Below are 22,293 nucleotides of genomic sequence, written 5' to 3' on the forward strand. Positions count from 1 at the left end.
CCCCAAAGGATTATGTGCACACAACATATACACACACACACATATTTATGTGTTTATTATCTGTCTCTCCCACAAAACAGGCTCTGGGAGGGTGGGGACTTGCTTTGTTTACTACCATGTTCCCAGCACCCAAATACGCTCGGAGAGCGCAGGTTCCCACACTCACTGCCCTACAGTGTCTCAGGCACAGTAAGGGGCTGGGCTTGGCACCAGGGACATGGCCAGAGAAGCTGAGTCTCCAGTCCCACTCTCTGTCTCCTAGAGGTGTGTCATCCTGTGCCCGGAGGCCTGAGATATAAGACTCTGAGGCCAGACGGCAGAGCAGGAAGCATGTGGCTGGCACGGGGGCAACGTGCCAGAGCACTGCTGACCGCTGCTCCCTGCCAGAAGAGGATTAACAGTAATCCCGACCATTCATCCAGAGCTTTACAGTTTACAAAGTGCTGTCACATCCAATATTGCATCTGGGCCACACTACTGCCCCAGAAGGTGGGCAGAGGGGGACCATGATCCCCATCATACAGATGACAACCCGAGGTCCCTGAGGTTAAGTGGCCTGAGGCTGCACAGCACGTGGCCACGGCGGGCACTGAGCCAGGCCTTCTCACCCACACCTGCGGCTGCACCCTGCCCAGAGCGATTTTTTACAAGAGGGACCTCTGGGGCAGAATGGTGTATGTCTGCTCTCCAAACAAACTACCAAGTAAAAAAACACAAATCATTTATTCTTTGGTCGTCTACACCATCACTTAAATACTGTGTTGCTGTCACGCGGCTGCTTGTGCAGGCCCCTGGGGTGGCTCTGGGCCTGCGTCCCGAGCCCTGGGCCGGATCCAGAGAGGAGCAGCATCCTGCCATGTCCACTCCCAGAGCAGCAGCACCGTGCAGAGGGCCATGAGCGGGACCCCTTTGCTGGGCAGTGGAGGCAGGCCCAGTGCCCCATGGCCGCGAGGGGCTGGTCAGTCCCCCTGCCCATGGGTCCTAGCACCAATCGACCTGTGGCCTGTGCACTGTCATAGCTCATCCTTGGGTGTCGACTCACTGCCTGAGAGAGACTCTTCTACAGTCTTGGGGGGGCCCTGCTGGGTGTCCAGGGGCTGCTCCTGGGGGATGTCCACCTCTTCTGGGCTGAAGAGCATCTTCACCAGGTCGTCCGCCTGCACCCTGTCCTGCAAGGACAAACCCCTGCCCACTCAGAGAGGCCTGTGGCCCAGGCACTCATCATCTCTCCGCAGCTGCTTCCCAGAGGACAACGAAGGTGCTTCCTTAATGGCTCTGGGCTCATCTCCTTCCCAGCAGGTCCTGGACGAGAACAGCTGAGGCCCAAGGAGGGACCCAGAGCTCAGCGTCACTCCCTATATTGGCCACCCCACCTGGAGCCCCATTCACAGGTAAGGAGGAAGGCCCAGGGAGGATGAGGCAATGTGGACACGGTGACACGGGACTGGGGCTGCGCATCCCAAGCCCAGTGTTCCCTTCACGTCTAAGCCACTGGCAATGGGACTGGGGAAGCAGGAAACAAGACAAGGGCCCTCCAGAACAGGTGACGGCAGCACCAACCGCTCTCACCCTCTCGCTGTGCCGAGGGTCCAGGGTGAACCACAGGGCGATGGCACAGCGTTGCCCCCTGGTGACAGCCTTCACTCCATGCGGGTTTTCAGTGCCTGAAGAGAATCCCACGGCCCTTCCACACTGGGGCTGCACCTCTGCCTAAGGGGGTCAGAAAGGGGGACACAGAGGACAGGGGCTGTCACCCACCATCAGAGGAGACATGGGCCCACTGGGGCCAGGACTGAGGGCAGCTCTGCAGCTCGGCTTCCCCCAGGCCAGAGCGAAGAGAAAGGGTGACCTATGGGGGAGGGGCTGGCGTGGGGAAGGGGGTGCTGCCCACCAGAGCTCAGTTGGTCCCTGTGTCCACTACACTTTGGGGACATCAGCTCCAGAAAACAGAGTTTTTATCTCCTGGGGATGAGGACGAAGGGGTGCTCACCGTCACGGTCTTGGCATCCAGTTCAGTGAAATAGAAGTTCCCTCCATCGAAGTCCCCGTTCAGGTAGAGGATGGCGCTGGGAGTGGCAAAGACATCTCGACACAGCCCTTCTCCCCCCATTGCGCAGGGTCTCCACCTCCACGCACTCTCAGCCAGCAGCTGGGGGTGGCCTTTTGTCCTCTGAAGCCCACAAACGCAGACTCCAACCTCCCCTCCCGCCACCCTTGCCTCAAAGAACCCTGCCTGCCCTTCCTGGGTGCTTCTGTGCGGTCGGGTGCTCATCACGCCACACTGTGAGGGGCCTCTGTCTTCTTGTCCAGGGCGCCGGGGCAAAGGACTGGACTCTGGGAACAGCTGGCCCCAACCAGTGTGCGTGTGCTGGGGCGGGGATGGACTGCAGGGTCCTAGGCCTCACAGGAGGTGCCGGCTTCCCGCACCATGCACCCCGCATTCACCTGTAGTCCCGGAAGGTGTAGGCAGGGGGCTCTTTGACGCACACGAGGGTCTCGGCGTTGAGGATGCAGTTGTCCACGTGGACTGGATGGCTACTGTCCTTCCTCTCGGCCTGGGCCTCTGGGCCAAGGTCACACACGTTAGCACAGGGCACCTCAGGAGGTGGCATAGCTCTCCTCGTGGCAGGGGAGGTGTTTGGGTCTATGGACATGACCACCAGGGGTGTCTCTGGCTAAGCCAGGCGCCCATGGGCCAGGACAAGTCTGCGGGCTTCCTGGGATGTCCCTGGCAGTGGCGAGCAGGGGTGACAAGCAGGACTGTGGGGCTCCACCCGAGGGCAGAGCCCGGGCAGAATGTTGCGACCCTCATTTGTGGCTAGACTTTACAAAACAGGAAGGGCCCAGGAAGTGAAAATGGGGAGCCAGGAGGTGGGCAGGACACAGGGCAGTGTGAGCCAATCTTCCGTGAGGACTGCAGGAGACAAGAGAGGTGGCAGGAAGGGGAGCAGAGGGAAATGGCCAGCATGGTAAGGTGTGAGCTCCTGGAGGGCTCTGGGTGGGCATGAGTGGAGAAATCATGCAGGGACCAGGTGGGGCTTACTGTGAAATGCCAGGCAGACCACTCAGGGTGCTAAACAAGCCCCCCCGCCCCCGTCCCAGTCCCTGCGTGGGCCGGCAGCCCTGCCAGTTCCCCGTGGTGCCTCCTCATCCATCCCCACTTGCCCAGCCAGTCACCAGGTCCTGCCCGCCCACCTCCTGCACATCCCTGGTTTCTCCCTCTCTCCTTCCACTGCCACTTCCCAAGCTCAGGCCTTTGTTCTCACCCCTCCCAGGTCACTGCTGACCAGCTTCCCTTTCTGGTTTGAGATCTCTCAACACACAGCAGCAAAACTAATCTTTTAAAAGCAAGGGCCTCACCGTACCTTTCACCCCATGACTCGGCCTGGGCCGAGTCCCTGCCCCTCACCCTGCGACTGTGACACACACAGGTGCATGTCTGACAGTCCTCTGGTGTGCCCAGGTTTTGATAGAACCCCAAACATCCTGCAGGAGAGCAAAGGCCTCTAATCTCAGCCACCTGTCAATGGTACGTTGGCGCCAGGGGCCCTCTGAAGGCTGTGGCAGGACAGAGCCAGCTGCGGGCCACCAGGGAGCCAGCAGCACCAGCTGTGCCTCGCCCTACTCAGGAAAGCAAAGGGAACCCCGAGAGAGGGAACCAGGAACAACCTCGAATCTGCTCTGAGCTGTGAACTAAGTAGTTCTCTCATGAATTTTTATTTGACAATTTAACAGAGAACTTGCCACATAGCTCACAATTGATCTAGAGGATAAACAGCAACTCCTCAATGTAGTTCTCCATGATCTGGCAACTTTCTTAGTTCCGCCAACTCCCAGGCTGCTCAACGTCTCCACTCCCTTGCACACACGGCTCTCTGGCTCCAATGCCTTCCCACTGCCCTGTGGACTCCACAATCACATGATCCTGCAAAACTACCATCCCCTCTTCTGGGAAGCATTCCTGACCCCTGGTAGTCTGATAGTGACTTCCTCCATGCTACTGTCATCACATTGGGCTGCCACCCATTTGTTTGCACTGTTCCCCCAACTGGGAGGAAGGGGGCCACACCCTGTTCTTCTCTACATCCTCAGTGTGCAGCACTGTGCCAAGGCACAGCGCGCCTGGGGACTGCAGGGCTGACCGGGCCTACCTTCGATGGCAGTCCGGCACACCAGGTGGGAGTAGGAGAAGTAGAGGGGGCTGTCCAGGCGGAAGTAGGACTCCATGACGCGCCGCACCTTCTCGGTCACATTGTAGTACAGGTGGGCGCTCTGCAGAGGGACTTTCCCCTCCTGCCCCAGCTGCCAAGGAGACAGGTGGTCAGCTGCCTTGAACACCCCACGCCCCTCTGCAGGCTGCCAAAGACACTGAGGCACCAGGCGCCCCACAGAAACTGCAGTCTCTCTGCTTCCCACACCCGACACCCCACCCTATTACTCTTCCCCCTTAGTGCTTCTCTTTGTGAATAACCTGTGCATCCTGCTCAGAATCACAACCCTCTGGAATGGGCCATTCTTCAGAAAGCATCTCATAGCTTTGAATACTGGTCTTGCCTTGCTCACCTCATTTCTGTTACACTCACTCTCCCAGCCGGGATTTAAAAGTTAACCTCATTCAACACAACTCATCCTTGCTCCGTGGCCACTGGAACGGCAGCAGGCAGACACTCTTCCTTTCTCGCTGCCATTCCCAACTCCTCCCCGGAGCCCGAGCGTCTCCTTCCCCAACCCTTCTCCACACTCTAGGACACCAGTGTTGGTTCTACCTTGAGGGCTTTGAAGACAGTGACACCATAGAACTTCTCATTGGGCGTATGTGGGGACGTGTGACCCCGGTAGCCATCTCCTGAAGTTGCTGCCACCTACAAGGCCCAAAAACCATGGTGACATTAGCCAGGGCAGCTAAGGGTTTGATAAGAGGTGGCCAACTGTGGGCAGCATGGGGCAGGTAAATGCTCACCACCTAAGGTGGGGGAAGTTGGACCCTTAGGGGGCAGGTGCAGTCACTGGGCTTCCCTTACGTTGGTCAGTCTCTGCAGCTCCCGACACTCATCGTCAGAAATCAGGCCATCCATCACTACCCGCTGTGAGCCGTTCAGGAGTTTGGAGTTCATGGTGAGACTGATGCCTTCGTACAGCAGGGGGCCACCTGCAAAACAGTGGCAAGACTCCAGCCAAATCCAGTAGCAGCTCAGTCCAAGGACTCTCCGTGGAATATTGTCTCCTTGTAATGGAGGGAAATTCCAGTTGTTTCCTATGCACCAGAGAAATCCTCTTGCTCTGCCACTTCCAAAGGTATGGTGATGCAGGGGACAGCACTTGGAGCTGACAGATGAGATCCAAGCCCTGTCATAGCTCTATGACCAAATAACTGCTGGCTCTTGGACCTTCACAAATTGAGGACACATCATAAACCCATTCCTAACACACAAGCTCCAGAATCAGAAGGAATTGGGTTTGACTCCTGGATCCTCTACTTATTAGCTGTGTGACTTTGACAAGGTACTGATCTCCTGAGGGTAATTTTAATTAAAAGGTTCTCATCTGTTAAACAGCATATACTTCATACGTTTGATGCTAGTTTGATGTTAAGAACATGTAAGGCAAGTTGAAAGCTTAGCACAATATTTGGTACACAGTAAATGCTCAACATTTTGGCTACTATTGTATCATCATCATCATTCATTTAAAATAAGGATCTTACAATCTGGACAAATTCTTTTCACATGCTAATGTTGTTAAATTAACCACTGTTAATTTAATCAACGCAGGGCAAAGGCCAACGTTTCTCTCTTACAGTTCTCATGCTGTCTCTCTGTGCCGGGAACATACTAGAGACTCAATTTAACTCCACCTGCTCACTGAGGCCTCAGTGTGTGCCTGGCACTGTGACAGATGGGAGGGATGAATACGTGGAGACAGTACCTGTTCTCCAACAAGTACACAGATAACCAGCACAAGGAGATCATAAATGCCTAGGAAGTTCAGAAGAAAGAAGGGGACCCCGATCGGCTGGGAGGCTAAGACAGGCTTTGCAGAGTGTACCTGAGCTGCCTCATGCACAGAGACGGTGGGGAGCGTGTTAGGAGGAGGGATAAGCGTGGGCAGAGGGCAGGCTCAGAGCGCAAGGTGCAGACAGGGGAAGAGAACACTTGGCTAAGCAGGTGGGTGGGGAGGGTGGGTCAGAGGCCCAGGGTCTGGAAGACTGGCCTAGCAACCACGTGTGGGAAGGGCAAGGACAGGCTGGATGAGAGGGGGTTGCAGACAGAAGGGGTGGCCTGGGGCAACGGGAAGAGACAGAGCCTGAGGACAGAGATGAGAAGCAGCAGAGCGGAGCTGTGATCGTGGTCGGTGGTCCTTCCCAGCAGCCTGGAGGGGACAGACGGGAGGAGGAGGAGCCAAAGGAGGCCTGAAGGTTTTGAGTCTCAGTAATAGCACAAATGGTGGAAGTCGGGAGAAAAAAATTGGGGAGTGGGGAGACAGGATGAGTTTCATCCTATAAATGCTAGTGGCAGTGGACTACACTGTGACATAAGAGTCATACTTCCTGTGACATAAGAGTCGTACTTCTCAACCAAAGGCCACTGCCAGTGCTCTTTCCACATGAAGTCCCGTAGGTGAGTGAGGAAGGACACCTGCTGGACTCAGGCCCTGAGGCTGGCCTTCGGTGAGCTTTGCATTGCTGTGGGGGATGCTGCCCGGCTAGTGTGGGGTGACCTCCCGGCTCCCAACAGCAGCTGCAGGTGTGCCCCAAGCTCTGTCCTCTCACCTTCTCGCGTCAGCCTGCTCACATCCAATGACTCTTTGGTCTTCTCTTCCACAAGGGTCTCGATCTCCTTCATAAGGTTCCCGATCTCCTGAGAGATGCGAACGGCTGTTTCCCGTTCCGACCTGTGAGCACAGCTGCTCTGAGGACTGAATTCCGGGGCCAGCCCTGGGCTCCCACCCCAGCTTCCCAGACTGGACCTGCCCACCCCTTGCCAAGAATTCACATCTGCCTGGGCTCAGGAAGCCTCAAGTGCTTCATCAGACCGATCCAACCATGCAGTTTCTTCAAGATCCTCACTTCTGTTTCTCTTGCAATCTCTTGGGAATCACCTCTTCTGGAGTCCATGAATCCTAAGTAGGTCAGGAAAAAATTAACAAGGTAAGGCGGCCTACTTAATCTTCCAGATGGCAATGCACAGAGTAGGGCCTACAGGAGAAATCTGCCGCATCCACCGTATTAGCCTCCTTTTAGGAGATCAGGAGCAATCAGGAGCTTTCTGAACCTATGTCACTTCTAGCTGCCCAGGGTTCCCCTTTCATCTTCCTGTTTCCCATCCTTGCCCTTCACACATCCCATGCTTGGCTCAGCCCCTAACAGTTTTTTCCCAGGGTTGCATGGTACATGCCACTCACCCTCATCCTCTACCCATCCCTTCTCTTCCCCTCCCTTCTAGCTCTTGCACCCTGGCTCACCGGGTCCACAAAGGGAATTCCAAAAACATCGTAAGCAAAGAAAAGCAGTTCTTTCTCCAGCAGGCTTCGTCGTCGGTACTCCTGGGCACTCTGAGGACACAAAGGAAGACAGGAGGAATCCCCTAGGACTCAGCCCTGTCCTTTAGCCCCTGGGAGTGCCGCTCCCTGGCACTCTACATCGTTGCTGCTCTCCCCACCATCGCTGCATGTCTGTTCCCCAGTTTGGGACAAAAGTCTCACTTCTGTGTCCCAGGGTTCCTCCTGCCAGGCACAAGCAGTACCTCTGAGGGGCATAACCAGGCTTTTGTTGAGGGAAAAGTCCCCCTTCCTCCCTAACCCCAACCCCCATTAATCTCTGGGACTGAAAATTGAATGATTCTCTGGAGATGTGGAAATATTCTTCAAAGAAGAACTCCTTGACTTCTGTAGGAGACCAATACTCGGGAAGGGAACCGAGGTGTTAGGCAACTCGGGTGCTACTCATTTAGCTTTTACAAACCACCACCTCTGAGGCTGACACTATTATCCTCATGTTACACATGAAGGATCTGAGGTGCTGCGGGGATATGCACCTGTCTAAGGTGACACTACAGGAAATGGGACAGCAGGGACTGACATTCAAACCCAGGTCTTTCCAGCCCCAAAGTCCCTGTGCTTTCTGCTCTGCCGCCTGCCTCCCCTCCCCTGGCCAGACCACACTCTTGGAGGCTGGGCCACTGCGGTGGGAGCAGCTGGTCCGCGGCTCTGGTCTTCCCGTGTGGGCTCCCAGGCAGGGGTTACCCAGGGCAGGGCAAGTGAGTACCTTCCAGGGTCACATCTTTCCCTAGGTGCCCTGCTAATCTCCAGGAAGCAGAAGAAGGAAGGAAGAGAAAAAGAAGACATCATCAGTTGAAATAAAAGATGAGCCACTTCGAGGAGGAAAACGTTAAAGGAGTCAATGAGTCCTACACCATCTGCTGTATTTACCCAGGAGGAAGACGGAGATTTTCTCCCAGGGAGTTGACATTATTGGCCTCCTTGACCAAGTGCTGTGTGATCCAATTCAACCCTCTCCAGTGACTCTGAGGCCACTGGGAAGCCAATCCCACTTCTCTGCTTTGTGCATTCAACACTGATTCCTGAATGTCAGCTACATGTCAGTAGCTGTGCCTGCGCTGTGACAGAGCCGGGAACAGAGATCCCGTCACCACTGACCAGCCATCCAGGGGCCACTGCACAAGTGCCTTCGTCTCTCGGATTCTGAGAGTCCTCGTCTCTAAAGTGGGAAGGAGAGTGCCCGCCTTGTAGGGCGGCTGAGATGATCAAATGAGATGATGGCACAGTGCGTGGGCTGGATGGGAGAAGGGGAGTTCTAGTTAAAACGCTAGACTGGCTGCATGGGTTTATCTCACTCTCCGTCATCAGACTCATTATATGACCATAATGGGAAAAATGGTATCAACTAAGCAAGACAAAGAGACTGGAAGTGCCATCTTAAAGCCAGATGGTCACCATCTAGTGGCCACAGAGGACAACTACAAGGACAACCCCCATGGGAGGGGATGGCAAGAGGGTTATTTGTACTCAAACTCTCAGGGTTCCAGAGCTGCCAGGGAAGAACCTGGGTTTTTTTTCTTCAGAGCAGGAGTCTTTGTGTCATATAAGTTTTTCTCCTTGCTTTGGAGATGGGGAAAATGCTGAAAGGTGAAGGTGAAGACAAAAAGCGGCAGGAAGAAGAAGGGACGGGGAGGTAAACAGAAAACAGGGGAGCAGGTAAAAAAAATAGCAGGAAGTGAACAATGACAGATCTTGGCCAAATGGTATCAAGTGCCCGAATGGGGGATGCGAGGGGGGCAGTTCTGCTTCTGTGCAACTCGAGAAACAGACCCCTGGGCCCTGTAACGTTAATCAATGCTCCTGTGTATTTCCTGTGATCCCTGTGCTCCCTTCTTCTCCAAGCGACACGCCGAGTCAGTGAACTCACACCTGGCCTGGCCCCCTGGCCCCCTGCCCGGCACACACAGCGCAAACCCCCTCTGCTGCCCCGTCGTCTGCCCTCTGGTCTGAGTGCGGCCGGCAGCTCCCACAGCAAGTCTCTCACCTCACGGGGGCCGATGGAGCTGGCCTGTTCTTCTCCGAGCATGGCTGCGTAGTAGGCCAGATTCTGCTTCATCACCTCGTCGTCAGGGAAGAAGAGGAGATAGGTCTTGGCACATTCGACAGCCTGTGTGTAATTCCCAACTGCAAAGTGGACAAAAAAATGGCTGAGAGGAAAGGTTCTGACGCTGGGTCCCAGCAGCCACTGAAGTGCCGTCTCAGCAAAGCCTGACGCAGTGATGACGTGATGAAGGAGTACCAGCTACCTAACAGGATGGCCTGATTTGGGGGGCAGAAGTTACGGAGTACACACAGAATGAGCAATTGATTTTGAGGTGTTCAAAGTCCTCACGGCTGCCTAACATTGAAACAGAGAAGAATTAGAACCTTCTACATGCCCACATCTTTAAAAATCTCACAAATAATTCAAATACCTTTTTTTTTTTTTTTTTTTTTAAGACAGAGTCTCCCTCTGTCACCCAGGCTAGAGTGCCATGGTGTCAGCCTAGCTCACAACCTCAAACTCCTGGGCTCAAGCGATCCTTCTGCCTCAGCCTCCTGAGTAGCTGGGACTATAGGCATGCACCACCATGCCCGGCTAATTTTTTCTATATATTTTTAATTGTCTAGCTAATTTCTTTCTATATTTAGTAGAGGCAGGGTCTCACCCTTGCTCAGGCTGGTCTTGAACTCCTGAGCTCAAACAATACAACTGCCTCAGCCTCCCAGAGGGCTAAGATAACAGGCGTGAGCCACTGCACCCAGTCCTCAAATACCTCTTAATATCTTGCCTCACCCAATCATTAGACCAATTTCAGGAATATTTCCCTGTCTTCCTATCTTCTTTTGCCTATGCATTTCAGAAGAGGATGGAAAATTACTATAGCAGGTTGTCTCTTTGGCAGAACAGTTCTAGTTCATATGTGTCAGTCTCCCAAACTCAACTGTAAATATCGTATACTTGTAAACATGCTGTGATGCTTACCACACAGTAGGAACCCAGTAAAGTCCTGGTGAAGTTTTCTGGGTATTGATAGACCCCACAAAAGCATCAGTGCTATACTAGGGAGGAGGGCTGGGAAATGTCCTCTGAGCTGTTTTAAACAGTAGCATACCCTTACTTTTGCTATTACTTTTAATTCAAGTACAACATTAGATTACAATGTTAAAGAAGGGATAAGAGAGGCCTTGAGTCTCCCTCTCCCTGCATTTTGGGTTGCTGGTACTGGCTTCCTGGGTCCCCGTGGCTTGTAACAAAATACCCAGGGATCCTCCGGCATGGTGCCTGCCACAGCCACAGAAGCCAAACATGCTGGAGAAGCACAGTGGCCGCAATTCCTGCCTGCCTTGCCTTTAGCTTCTTACTAACAGGTAAGAGAGCAGAGACAGAGGAAAGGAAGTAGGCCTCACTGTTATAGTAGGCAAACTGCAGGTAATTGTAATGTGATGGGAGGAAGTCTTCAAAGGGCTTCTCTCGGCTTGGGTGGGAAGCAAGCTCAGTGACGCAGTTCTGCTTACAGCTGAGGACCTGGATGTAGTGATCTGAAAAGAATCAAAGATGGAGAATGACTACAGGGTCAATCGTCAGGATTCCAATTCTGGTTAAGACAAAGACATTCAAGTGGAAGCAATTTTTTTTTTTTTGTCAGATTCCCAGATTTAAGAAATTGAGGAATGAGGCCAAAGACGTTGCGTCTGTATTACCAGGACATTGGCCTTAGAGCCCTGGGAGGCCTGGCTGAGGGCCTGGCTCTAGCTGTGCGCACCTGTGATGGCCTGGAAGAGGTCAGCGTTGTACTCGAGGTAGTTGTAGCCATCATAGTCATAGGGCCCCTCGCAGAGGGCTCGGCACTCCTCGTCTGCCGCAAAGTACTCTTGCAGCGCTGCCTCTAGGTGGGGCACCGCTTCCTGTGGCTCTTCCTCTGAGTAGAGTCGCACTCCCAGTCGAAACTCATGCTACTGGGAAAAAGAAGCAGTCAAACGCAGGTCACAGAGGAACCCTCTCTCCTGCCCTCGTCCCCTTCCACATGGGTCCTAATTCCCTGCTCCTCAGCTTATGGGGTGGAAAGAGGCGACCTGGGTGGCCACTACACAATGAAGGCCTTTTGTAAATAAATGGTCTTTACATGTTCCTTTGGAAATTTAAAAACACTTAACTCTTAATCTGGATGAAAGATATGGGAGTTCATCGTGATTTTCTTGCATTTTTCTGTAGGGCTAAAAGTTTTCAGCTATACACAATTTACTTTTAAAAGTCATTCTGATATTGTTTTTTGGGGTTTTTTTTGTTTTGTTTTGTTTTTGTTTTTTTGGAGACAGAGTCTCACTCTGTTGCCCGGGATAGAGTGAGTGCCATGGTGTCAGCCTAGCTCACAGCAACCTCAAACTCCTGGGCTTAAGTGATCCTCCTGCCTCAGCCTTCTGAGCAGCTGGGACTACAGGCATGCACCACCACACCTGGCTAATTTTTTCTATTTTTTAGTAGAGACAGGGTCTCACTCTTGCTCAAGCTGGTCTTGAACTCCAAGCTCAAATGATCCTCCTGCTTCAGCTTCCTGGAGTGCTAGGATTACAGGCTTGAGCCATCATGCCCTGCCCTGATATTGTTTTTAACATTCCAATTTCTAAACTATTAAAATGTGAGTGAACATAACCTCTTTATAAAAATGCTATATCATCAAGACAATCTCTCTTATGGAACATACTTTCCAGCTAAACAAACGGAATAAGACCACTGAGGAATACTGTAGCACTCATTATAGTGTAAATCAAAAACCTACATGAGCAAAAAAAATATGACTAGTGAACTAATATGATCTCTGCATAAGATGGGTAATTACACAGCCAATAAAATGTGTTTTCAAAGAAAATCTGAAGACATGAGAAAAGGCTCATGATACAATGTTAGTTCAAAAAGGATAATGAAATCACATACATAATATGGTACCAAATTAGATTTAAAAATTAGATATGGAAGATTTAAAAAAATAGGACAAAATATCAACTAATGGTTTTCTTAAGGTGGCCATATTACAATTGATTACTTTCTGTTTTATACTTATCTACATTTTCCTAATATTGTAAAATGAACATTTATTATTTCTATAATCAGAAAACAATCCTTGTAAATGTCACTTTTGAAAAAGAGAGACAGAGAAAAGGGGTTAAGTTTTTTTCACCATATGGGGTTTGGCCTCAAGATCCTTGAAGTCAGCCTCCTTCACTCCAGACATGGTTTGGTAATAGTCTAGGTTCTGCTGCATTTCTATGTGCTCAGGATTGGCCACGAAGAAAGTGTGTGCTGCTGCTACAGCTTTCTCCAACTTGTTTATCTGAGAATGAAGAAGGATAATGTGATCCCAACTCTGAAGGTTTGTGTCCAGATGTGCAGTCCACATAAACAGGAAACCTCAGCCTCCTGAAGCCTTTTTGATCCTTCCCATCAGTGTGCCCAGCCTTGCCAGCCACAGAAAACACACCTATTACAGAAACTACATACCAGAGAATAGGAGCACAGTGCTCCAGGCAGATTTGCACCTATTTCCCAAGTCAGGCTTAGGGGCTCCCCAAATTACAGGAGGTAATGCTTCAGCAGTGTAAACGTTCTATTTTAAAGCAAAGGTCATATTGTAGGGGGAGTGCTATGGAAGACTGACTACCCGAGTATATTATTTTCATGATTCAAATGTAATGACTGAGCTGAAGAAAGTCTAAGGCTTTAAGGATTTAGGGGTAGGGAAGAAAGAGCAGTTAACAATGAGACTGTGCCTAAGAATTTTCCAAGAATATACATTTGTGTTTTTTGCATAAAATAAAATCAAGTGTTTTTGAGACATCCAGGGAAAAGCTGGGAGGCCCAAAAATCCCAAGGTCCTTTACTAACTATAGACGTGGTGTCTTTTTGATTTAAAGCCCAGGGCTCATGAAGTTATTATAGAACAAATGGCTATAAGAAATTTGAGGGGGGAAAATGTGCTATAAGTCCCAATAATGCCCACAGCAATGGACTCCAGCATATTAGTAACACAGGTTCATATACGGAATCCAAGAAAATAAATCACTGATGATCCAGTGATTAACTACATGGGCTTTGGTGTCAGGCCAGCGGCAACTCTAGGTTTAATCACTCACTTGTTGGGCTTTACCCAGGTTAAAGTCTACTCTCTAACCTCAGTTCCCTAATCTGTCATCTGGAGATAGCATTCACTAGCTATCTCATAGGATTGTAGGGATGGTCAACAAGATAATATACATGCAGCTTCTAACACATGATGCTGGGCACATACCTTAGTAAGTGCTCAATAAATGTTGGCTGGTATTATCAATATGCTAAGAAAAAGTTTTTTCTTATCATAGGTACCAGTAAATGTACACTACAGGAGTCAGCCCTGGTTAGATGACCCAAGGTAAATGATTACCACCTCTGTACCTCAGTTTCTTTAACTGTAAAATTAGAAATTGTCTCAGGTCTGTCACTTTTACAGATTTACTCTCTCCCTGTGTCTTTCAGCACTGCCTTGCCTTTCTCTGCTTTCCATCTCCTCACGCCCCTCCCCACCCCAGCCATCTCCACTCCCTAATCACTGAGACACCTAACCTCCTTCTCTCTTGTGGACAAATGCCCATCTCCTAATCGTTTTCCCTGTTAAGCAAGACTTATTCCCCATGGCTTCCAGAATGAGCATTCTAAAACTCAATTCTGAGGTCAACTCCCTAGGCCTGGAGAATTCTCTTCTGAATCTGGCTTTACTTACCCCTCTAGCCTCCTCCCCTGCTGCTCCTCACACACACCCCAACACCCCAATCACAACTGACTTTTACCTGAATACATCATACTTTGGTTCTACTTCTCCCTCTATCTGGAGTGGTCATGCTCCTTCTCTCCCTACCTATGTTTAGGAAAGCCTCTTGCCATCTCTTCTTTCTAGTCTAATTTCTCTGAGACAAAGCTCCATTTTCTTTCCTTTGTGATCCCACAGCACTATGTGCGTGCCCTGTTGGTAGCCGTTACTACATTTATTCTTAACAGCAAAGCAAGACAAAGCAAATAAATAGTCAAGCATTTTAATTATCTGTACAAGAACTAGATGTAGTAGGAATTCAATAAATGTCAAAGAATTTTAGAAAGTGCTGTTAAGTGACATGAAAGACACAGCCCAATTATTTTGGTTTCAAGTCCAATACTCTTCTGAGTAACTGGGAGGAATGGAGGGAACTGTGTAAGCAGAATGAGTGTGGGAGCGTCGAAATCTGAGCTTCCCAAGAGTCTCTAAATCTGTCTCTCAGTTGAACTGAAGGTCTGTTAAACTATAGATACAACAGATATGAAGCACAGATTCTTCTTTTCCCCCTCAATAAAATAGGACTAATAATAGCATCTACCTTACAAGACACTGTGAGGAAGGATCCGGGCAAATGAGTCAATAAGCTCAATAAGCGCAAAGTGCTTAAAGCAGTGCCTGGAAGTCCGTGCTGGCTATCATTATCATCATCATCACCACACAAGCCTGGAACGCTCCAAGCCCATTTGCACTCTTGGACATACGACATACTGGCATTCCTAAAAATACTCATTTTCTTTGGAAACCTGACAGACTAGCCAGAGGGTCCCCACAGGGAGGGCCGGGCAGCCCCTGCTGGCGACGTGGCAATCCTACGTCCTGAAAGAGAGCTGCTGGATCCGGCAGCAGGAAAAGCACCACTGGAAAACGAACCGGAAGGAAGATATTGCAGACCACTCCTAGCTTCTCATTCGGACATTTACAATGAAATTAGGATGGGAGACCCAAGCTGTCGCTTTAATTCCTTCGGGGAGACCTCCCGGAGAATAAAAAGACCATACGTTTTGCTTGGCTTGTGCCCTAATCCCAGGCTAGACCTTTGGGGTTAGCATCCGCCCATGCGAGCCGGGGCAGGCAGGTTTCCTGGCAGGGCCCCTGCTGTCCCGGGGTCCGAGGAGAGCTCCCGGCCAGGAGGCCACTGTCCCTCTCCGCGGACGCTGCCCTGGCCCCCTCCCTCTCCGCGGACACCTCGCCAGGCCCCTGCAAACACTTCTCCCCACAAGCACCCGGGCCGCCCGGCTCCGGGCAGGTCTGCACCTTGAAGTAGGCGACCTGCAGGTAGTTGTAGGGGCTCCGCTTGCGGAACTCCAGCTCCACCTCCTCGCTGAGCGAGTGGGCGGCCGGCGGCCCGAGGCAGCGGCGCAGGCAGGCGGCGCGGCGCAGCAGGCTCCCGAAGAAGCGCAGGTCGTGCAGGGCGGCGGCGCCGGAGGCCTGCGCCAGGCTCGGGGGCGAGTCGGGGTCCAGCTCCCACGGGAGGTCGGCGGCACAGCGGGTGCGGCAGCGCAGGCGGAGGGCGCGCAGGGCGGCCCGCGAGCGCAGCGCCCGCTCCATGCTCAGGACCACCCCGGCCCAGTCCCCGCGCGCGTAGGCCGCGGTCCCCTCGGCGAAGAGCAAATCAGGCTCCGCCGTGTCCCATCCCGCCTCGGTCTCGACCTCGGCCCGGGAGGCAGCGGCGGCGACAGCCAGCAGTGCGGCCAGCAGCCTCGACACGCGTGCCGCCATCGCCTCCTCAGCCCTGGCAGGACCGCTAGCCACCCGCCACGGCGCCTGGAGCCCCGCCCCCCGGAGAAGCCCCGCCCCGCGGGGAGCTCCGCCTCCAAGTCAAACGGCGCATGCCCAGGAGGCTTGCACCGCCTCTTTTGCTTTCAAACAACGCGGACCCCGCCCCTCAGCGGAACACTGGGCTCCAGCCCGAGCCCCGCCTCCGAGCTCGGGGAGGACTCGGTCGTTCCGACGCCCAATGGCTGTGGAATAGGAAGCTCCGCCCACACTCCTTTATGCGCATGTTCTTCCGACTCGCACCTCCCAGGTAGTGGAGGACAAGGCGCTGTCATGGAGGACGCTGTGGCCCCGGGCCAGACTGAGGGGGCCCCTGAAAGTCGGGGAGCGCAGTCGATGGCAGGTCGGGCAGGTTTGCGGGCCGGGAGTCAGCAGGGGGAAAGAAGCCCTCGCCGGGCAGCTAGCCTCCGGGGCGGGAGGCCAAGGGCGGGAGCTCACGCCTGTGTTCCGGGGTGTGTGTCGCAGGAGCCCTGGTGGAGCGCTCCCCGATGCCCGGCGGCCTGGCCCTGGTGAGCCCCTACCACACCCACCGGGCCGGGGACCCTTTAGACCTCGTGGCGCTCGCAGAGCAGGTGCAGAAGGTGAGAGCCGTGGCTGGGGAAGTGAATAACATCTTCGTTCACCTTTTGTCCCGCGTCTATCTGCTCGGACCTCAAAATCTACCATGTTTCCCCGAAAATAAGACAGGGTCTTATATTTATTTTTTCCCAAGAAGACACCCCAGGGCTTATTTTCAGGGGATATGTTATTTTTTTTAAGTACAGTACAACAATCTACATTTATTCAAATATAGTTAAGTCGTTTTCTTCTGGAACATCATCATAACTCTCCAAACCCCTTAATTCCATCCTGAATTTCTTGCAACTCTATTTCCTTTAGAACCATTGGCCCCAATCTCTGCTGTCGAGCAATAGAGCTCTCATGGGGCAGATGAGATGGGCTGCTAGTCTTGTTTACCACTCCGGGAGGAAACGCATGGGTTGTGCAGATACTCTGCTGCATAGCCAAGCCCATCACTAGGTCTTATTTTCGGGGTAGAGCTTATATTGCGCAAATGCTTAGAAATCCTGCTAGGGCTTATTTTATGGGTAGGTCTTATTTTCGGGGAAACACAGTACTAAGTGTAGGGGGCAGCATTTGTTCTTGTCTAGCGAGCTGGTGGCTGACTCCAACTCAGCTTTTGAGGCTAAAGGCTCCTTCAGCAACTGAGCGCCCATAACCTCCCTTCCTAGGAAGGTTTGCACAGCATTTTTAGTATTATTTCATTTGCACTTTAGGACTGCACTGTGAGGTAGACTGTACAGAAGTTATTCTTCCCATTTGATACATGAAGAAAAGTTTCCGGGGATGTTTTAAGATCACTTTAACTCATATTCTTCAGGGATGCACAGACCACTTTTTTTAAGCTGCTTCCCATAAGATCTTTTATCTGTTAACTGAGAGCTTGTAGTACTTAACATCTTCAAGGAGTGCAAGGACCCTAAGTTTTGTCCTGTATCCTCATCCACTAGACACAGTATTCCCAAGCCAGGTGCTTGGACATTGATTGCCAAAATAAGTAAAATAAAGAGGAAATGGGAAATAATGGAAAAAGCATTGGAAGTTTGGACACATGATTATTAACCTCACTTTTGATATTAACTTGCAGTGTGAATTCAGACAGATTTCTTCTCTCTAGATCTTAGCTTCTATATCTGTAAATGAAGGATTTGAAGTAGGAGAGCTCCAAGATCTAAAGCTCTGACATTCAATGAAAAACCAAATACCTTATCAAGACATCAAGTTACAGAACCCTCTTCAGTATGCACAGATGTAGGGCCCTGCTGCTTTAACACTTACGATGTCTTCTTGTCCTTGTATACACTATTAGATCTGGCCTTGATTATGTGCAAAGGTTTTTGTTTTGCTCAAAAATATTTAGTACTTCATGTGCTCAAATTTTGTCACATATACATATATGTTTTGTTTCCAATTAAGAAAAATTCAAATACTTGGGAAAGCTCCTTTAATTCAAACCTTGTGCCTTTTCCTTTTTAGATGGCGGGGGAGGAAAATACAACTTTTTTGGATTAGGGGAATATCGTGCATCTATTTAATCAGATTACTCTTACTGAGAGGGAGGCTGCCAGGGACAAAAATCTTGGGCATACAACATATTCATGAGTTATTGAGTGACTGTGGTGTGGTATGTATTAGAATGACCTGAACCAAAGAAAGAAGGAGCACAGTTTTTATCTTTCATCTTATAGTCTAGTAAAATATAGAGGATGCATTATTGTGCTGCCTCCATTTCTCCAATATAATCAGTCTTTAAGAAGCTAAATAAAAAAGCACTCTAGAAGCTGGGTGCGGTGGCTCACGCCTGTAATCCTAGCACTCTGGGAGGCTGAGGCGGGCGGATTGCTCGAGGTCAGGAGTTCGAAACCAGCCTGAGCAAGAGCGAGACCCTGTCTCTACTATAAATAGAAAGAAATTAATTGGCCAACTAATATATATATAAAATTAGCTGGGCATGGTGGCGCATGCCTGTAATCCCAGCTACTCGGGAGGCTGAGGCAGGAGGATTGCTTGAGCCCAGGAGTTTGAGGTTGCTGTGAGCTAGGCTGACGCCACGGCACTCCCTCTAGCCTGGGAAACAAAGCGAGACTCTGTCTCAAAAAAAAAAAAAAGCACTCTAGAGACAAACAAATGGAATCAAGCGTATTTACCACCTCTGTGCTTTTTGGCAGGACTGACATCTGACATCCCTCTTAGGTGTTAGTGTGTGTTCAGAAAGCTCAGGAGGCCAGGTATTAAGGCATGAGTTTTGGAATCAGACTGACAGAATCAACTGCCGCACTTGCTCCATATTTCTATTGGACTGTATGAGGCTGTAATCCTGACGAAGGTAGGGATTTCTCTTTCCTGTTTGCCAGTGCATCCAGTGCCCAGCATGGTGTCCGACACACAATAGTTGCTTATTATATATTTGTGGAACAGATAAATGATTGACTATTTGTATGGTTTCTGTTCACTCATAACTTAACTGGCTTATATCTTTTGCCTTAAGATTCCTCAACTAACCAGAAAATTCCCTTAATATTTCTTAGTTCAAATTTGAGTTTAATCTCCTAATTTCTTTTTCTTAACTGTGTACTCCTGGAAGTTAATTAGCTTTTCTTAAAAATAAGATGGAAGTTTTTGACAGATTTCTAATGCCTGAGTGGTAATCTTTCCCAGCACTTAAAGTGGTCTTTTGGCTTTGAGAATTATTTGATCTGTTTTAAACCATTTCCATTGTCTTCAGTTGCATTTCCTGGCACATGAAAGGCAGTCTTCTGTCTTCTGTGTACATTATAACTTTGTTTCAGGTCTACATCATAGTGCAGTCTTTTAAAATGCATTTTAAGTAACAATTAGGAATATGGATATAAGTTAAAATGTAAGTAGTTGTGATGTAAATAATTGAACTGAGGTCATGAACAGATACTTTCTATGTATAGCTAGGTTCCTACATTAGCAAATGATCAGAGCCACATCACAGGTGTCTTTTGATTTTCGTTGTAAGACCCATCCCCGATTTCAGAAATGTTTAAGCATGAGAAGATACACTTGATCTTAGCCAAAAGGATGAGAAGTGATAAGCATGAGAAAATAAATGGGAGACCTGAGAAATGCATGGGGCTAGGTATACAGGAAGAGGCGACGGGTACAGTGGCTCATACCTGTAAACCTAGCACTCTGGGAGGCTGGGGTGGGAGGATTGCTTGAACTCAGGAGTTTGAGACCAGCCAGAGCAAGAGCGAGACACCACCTCTACTAAAATAGAAAAAATTAGTCAGGCATGGTGGCATGTTCCCTTAATCCCAGCTACTTGGGAGGCTGAGGCAGGGGGATTGCCTGAGCCCAGGAGTTTGAGGTTGCAGTGAGCTCTGATCACACCACTGTACTCTAACTGGGGTGAGAGAGCGAGACCCTGTCTCAAAGAAAAAAAAGAAAGAGTAAGGGGGAAAATGTGTTAAATGGAGGAGAGGGCAGAAGTTCAGTGTGCTTAGAGTTCAGAGTGGAAGGGTAGAAAGCTATAGGAAGTAGAAAAGAGGGAGCACTTCATTCTATGGGAGAGGTCACGTCAGGATGAGCTTCTCATAAGCAGTGCTATTTGAGTTGGGCCTCAGGATGAGGGGGAATTTACAAGGTAGTGAGGGGAATGGGGAGAATACTTCAGGCATAAGCACAGGTGTTGACAGAACTCTCCACATTGGGATCCAAATAAAAGAATATCATAGATGTCTTCTCATCTTTTAACCCACAGTTTGGTTTTCTCTCACCCATAGGCTGACGAATTCATCCGAGCAAATGCCACCAACAAGCTGACGGTCATAGCCGAACAAATCCAACATTTGCAGGAACAAGCTAGGAAGGTAGGGAGTGGCTTTTAGGCAGGCTTTCCTGTCTTTCATCTAGTTCACAGGATGGGCTGAACTTGCTTATAATCATTGTGACTTATGTGTCTTCAGTACCTCCCAGAAATGTAGAGGTGTTGAGTAAAATTAAGAAATGAGCCTAAGAGGTTAAGTATAAGTATTTTTTATCAGAAAGTTCAGTGAGGTAAAGCATTTTAAGGTGGAAAAAATGTTCTCATTTATAAAAGAAATGTACTTACCACAGAAAAATAGGAAAGAAACTTAAAAACCATTCAAAGTCAGTAATGCCCAACATTTTGAAGTATAATTCTCCTAAAGGAATTTTTACAGTATAGTAGTATAGTCTAATTTTTATTTCTTCAGAATGATCTGGATCTCATTGCTATGGGGGAACAGAACCCGCAGCATTGAACAGTTTCCATATTTTGACTGGGATGATTGTTGAATACGGGCACCTGTTACCTCTGATGCCTAATTCGTTACATCTCTGTGGCTGGCAGGTCCTGGAAGATGCTCGCAGGGACGCTGACTTACACCACGTAGCTTGTAATATGGTGAAAAAACCTGGCAACATTTACTACCTTTACAAACGGGAGAGTGGTCAGCAGTATTTTTCCATTATTTCTCCAAAGGTAAGAATATTTATTCTTTGCCCAATATTCCACGTTAGCGTTTGAGAAACTCTTGGCATGTGTGTGTGAAAATGTAGACGTGTGGATTGGTAAACGGCTTCTTAGAAAGTTGGGGTGGTGTGAGCCCAGACATGTCTCTAAAAAATATACATATGCTTAAATTATTTCACTCATTATCTCTGTTAAGGGAGGGATCTGCTATGTAATGCAGCTGCTTTCCAAGGATGGTTCTGACAAGTATGAAGTGAAAAGCCAGGAAAGAAATTGTGGCATAAGTAGGAAATGAGCTCAGTTTGTTTACAACCTATGCTGATCAGAGATGACTCCTTTGCCTCCTCTAGGAGTGGGGGACAAGTTGTCCTCATGACTTCCTTGGTGCCTACAAGCTACAGCATGACTTATCCTGGACTCCATATGAGGACATTGAGAAGCAAGATGCTAAAATCAACATAATGGACAAGTTGCTAAGCCAGTCGGTGGCCCTGCCTTCATGCACTGAACCCAACTTCCAGGGACTGACCCACTGAGAGCGGGCTCTGACAGCTCTCACAACAAGGAGCTGACTGCCACCTCCTTGTTGCCCCTACTGTTGCCTTGATGGGAGGTGTTCTGAGAATTGAGGGCATATAGGTGAAACACAAACTTCTGAGAAGGAGACCCTGTGTGACTGTAAATGCTGCTGTTGTAACTTTTGGTTGGAATGGTAATGAATCATGTCACTTTCTTTTGGGATCTTCTCTAGGCCCCAGATACCCACCCAGCTTCAGAGTATTGGCCATCGTACTTTCCTTCTTCATCTCCATCTGTTCTTCCCTTAAGTTAAAGCATTAGAGAAAGAAGAGTTTCTTTTCCCCCACAAAAACAATGGTAGATCATTTTCCAGAGAGAACTGTTTTCAGTCTTTTTATAACTGGAAGTGTTTAAGGTTGGGGGTGAGGCATTTTCACAGTTGGTGCAACTCCAGCTTCAAATTCATCTGGGAACAAGAATGTTGGATAGTGAAGGATGATTAAAAAACAGACTTGGCTTGGCTGGACAAGTGTGTGATTCTGGAATCTGCGCTGTCGATGAGGTCTGGCTTGCTCGTTCCAGCCTGTCTGC

The 22,293-nt window shown here is 49.8% G+C and overlaps 2 protein-coding genes across 3 annotated transcripts; one reads left to right on the forward strand and one right to left on the reverse strand.

The window, feature by feature from the left end:
* Nucleotides 1-704: 704 nt before the first annotated feature.
* On the reverse strand, nucleotides 705-16,189 carry P3H1 (prolyl 3-hydroxylase 1). Of its 2 annotated transcripts, none has more exons than XM_075997283.1 (15): nucleotides 15,636-16,189; nucleotides 12,717-12,869; nucleotides 11,304-11,493; nucleotides 10,948-11,079; nucleotides 9,542-9,681; nucleotides 7,462-7,551; nucleotides 7,067-7,119; nucleotides 6,770-6,891; nucleotides 5,022-5,149; nucleotides 4,767-4,862; nucleotides 4,152-4,302; nucleotides 2,446-2,563; nucleotides 1,991-2,066; nucleotides 1,570-1,710; nucleotides 705-1,164 (listed from the first exon to the last, which is right to left on the reverse strand). In XM_075997283.1, the coding sequence occupies exons 1-15, from the start codon at nucleotides 16,098-16,100 to the stop codon at nucleotides 1,039-1,041; spliced, it is 2,181 nt and encodes a 726-aa protein (XP_075853398.1). In that variant the 5' UTR covers nucleotides 16,101-16,189; the 3' UTR covers nucleotides 705-1,038. The 2 variants fall into 2 exon arrangements, with proteins under 2 accessions (XP_075853398.1, XP_012603910.2); XM_012748456.2 differs by having other exon boundaries at nucleotides 705-1,169; nucleotides 15,636-16,186.
* Nucleotides 16,190-16,356: 167 nt separating this feature from the next.
* On the forward strand, nucleotides 16,357-22,222 carry C2H1orf50 (chromosome 2 C1orf50 homolog). The gene is made up of 5 exons (XM_012748502.3): nucleotides 16,357-16,500; nucleotides 16,623-16,738; nucleotides 20,471-20,557; nucleotides 21,061-21,192; nucleotides 21,534-22,222. The coding sequence occupies exons 1-5, from the start codon at nucleotides 16,431-16,433 to the stop codon at nucleotides 21,717-21,719; spliced, it is 591 nt and encodes a 196-aa protein (XP_012603956.2). The 5' UTR covers nucleotides 16,357-16,430; the 3' UTR covers nucleotides 21,720-22,222.
* Nucleotides 22,223-22,293: the final 71 nt, after the last annotated feature.

The sequence above is a fragment of the Microcebus murinus genome, chromosome 2, assembly GCF_040939455.1.
Source record: "Microcebus murinus isolate Inina chromosome 2, M.murinus_Inina_mat1.0, whole genome shotgun sequence".
NCBI lineage: Eukaryota > Metazoa > Chordata > Mammalia > Primates > Cheirogaleidae > Microcebus > Microcebus murinus.

Coding starts and splice junctions, on each gene's coding strand:
- P3H1 (XM_012748456.2), bottom strand. CDS start 16,100: ATGGCGGCACGCGTGTCGAGGCTGCTGGCCGCACTGCTGGCTGTCGCC. Junction 11,494..12,716: donor TTGAGGCCAAACCCCATATG/GTGAAAAAAACT, acceptor TTTTCCCAGTAG/CATGAGTTTCGACTGGGAGT. Junction 6,892..7,066: donor AGATTGCAAGAGAAACAGAA/GTGAGGATCTTG, acceptor CTGTGCTCACAG/GTCGGAACGGGAAACAGCCG.
- C2H1orf50 (XM_012748502.3), top strand. CDS start 16,431: ATGGAGGACGCTGTGGCCCCGGGCCAGACTGAGGGGGCCCCTGAAAGT. Junction 16,739..20,470: donor TCGCAGAGCAGGTGCAGAAG/GTGAGAGCCGTG, acceptor TCTCACCCATAG/GCTGACGAATTCATCCGAGC. Junction 21,193..21,533: donor TTTCCATTATTTCTCCAAAG/GTAAGAATATTT, acceptor TGCCTCCTCTAG/GAGTGGGGGACAAGTTGTCC.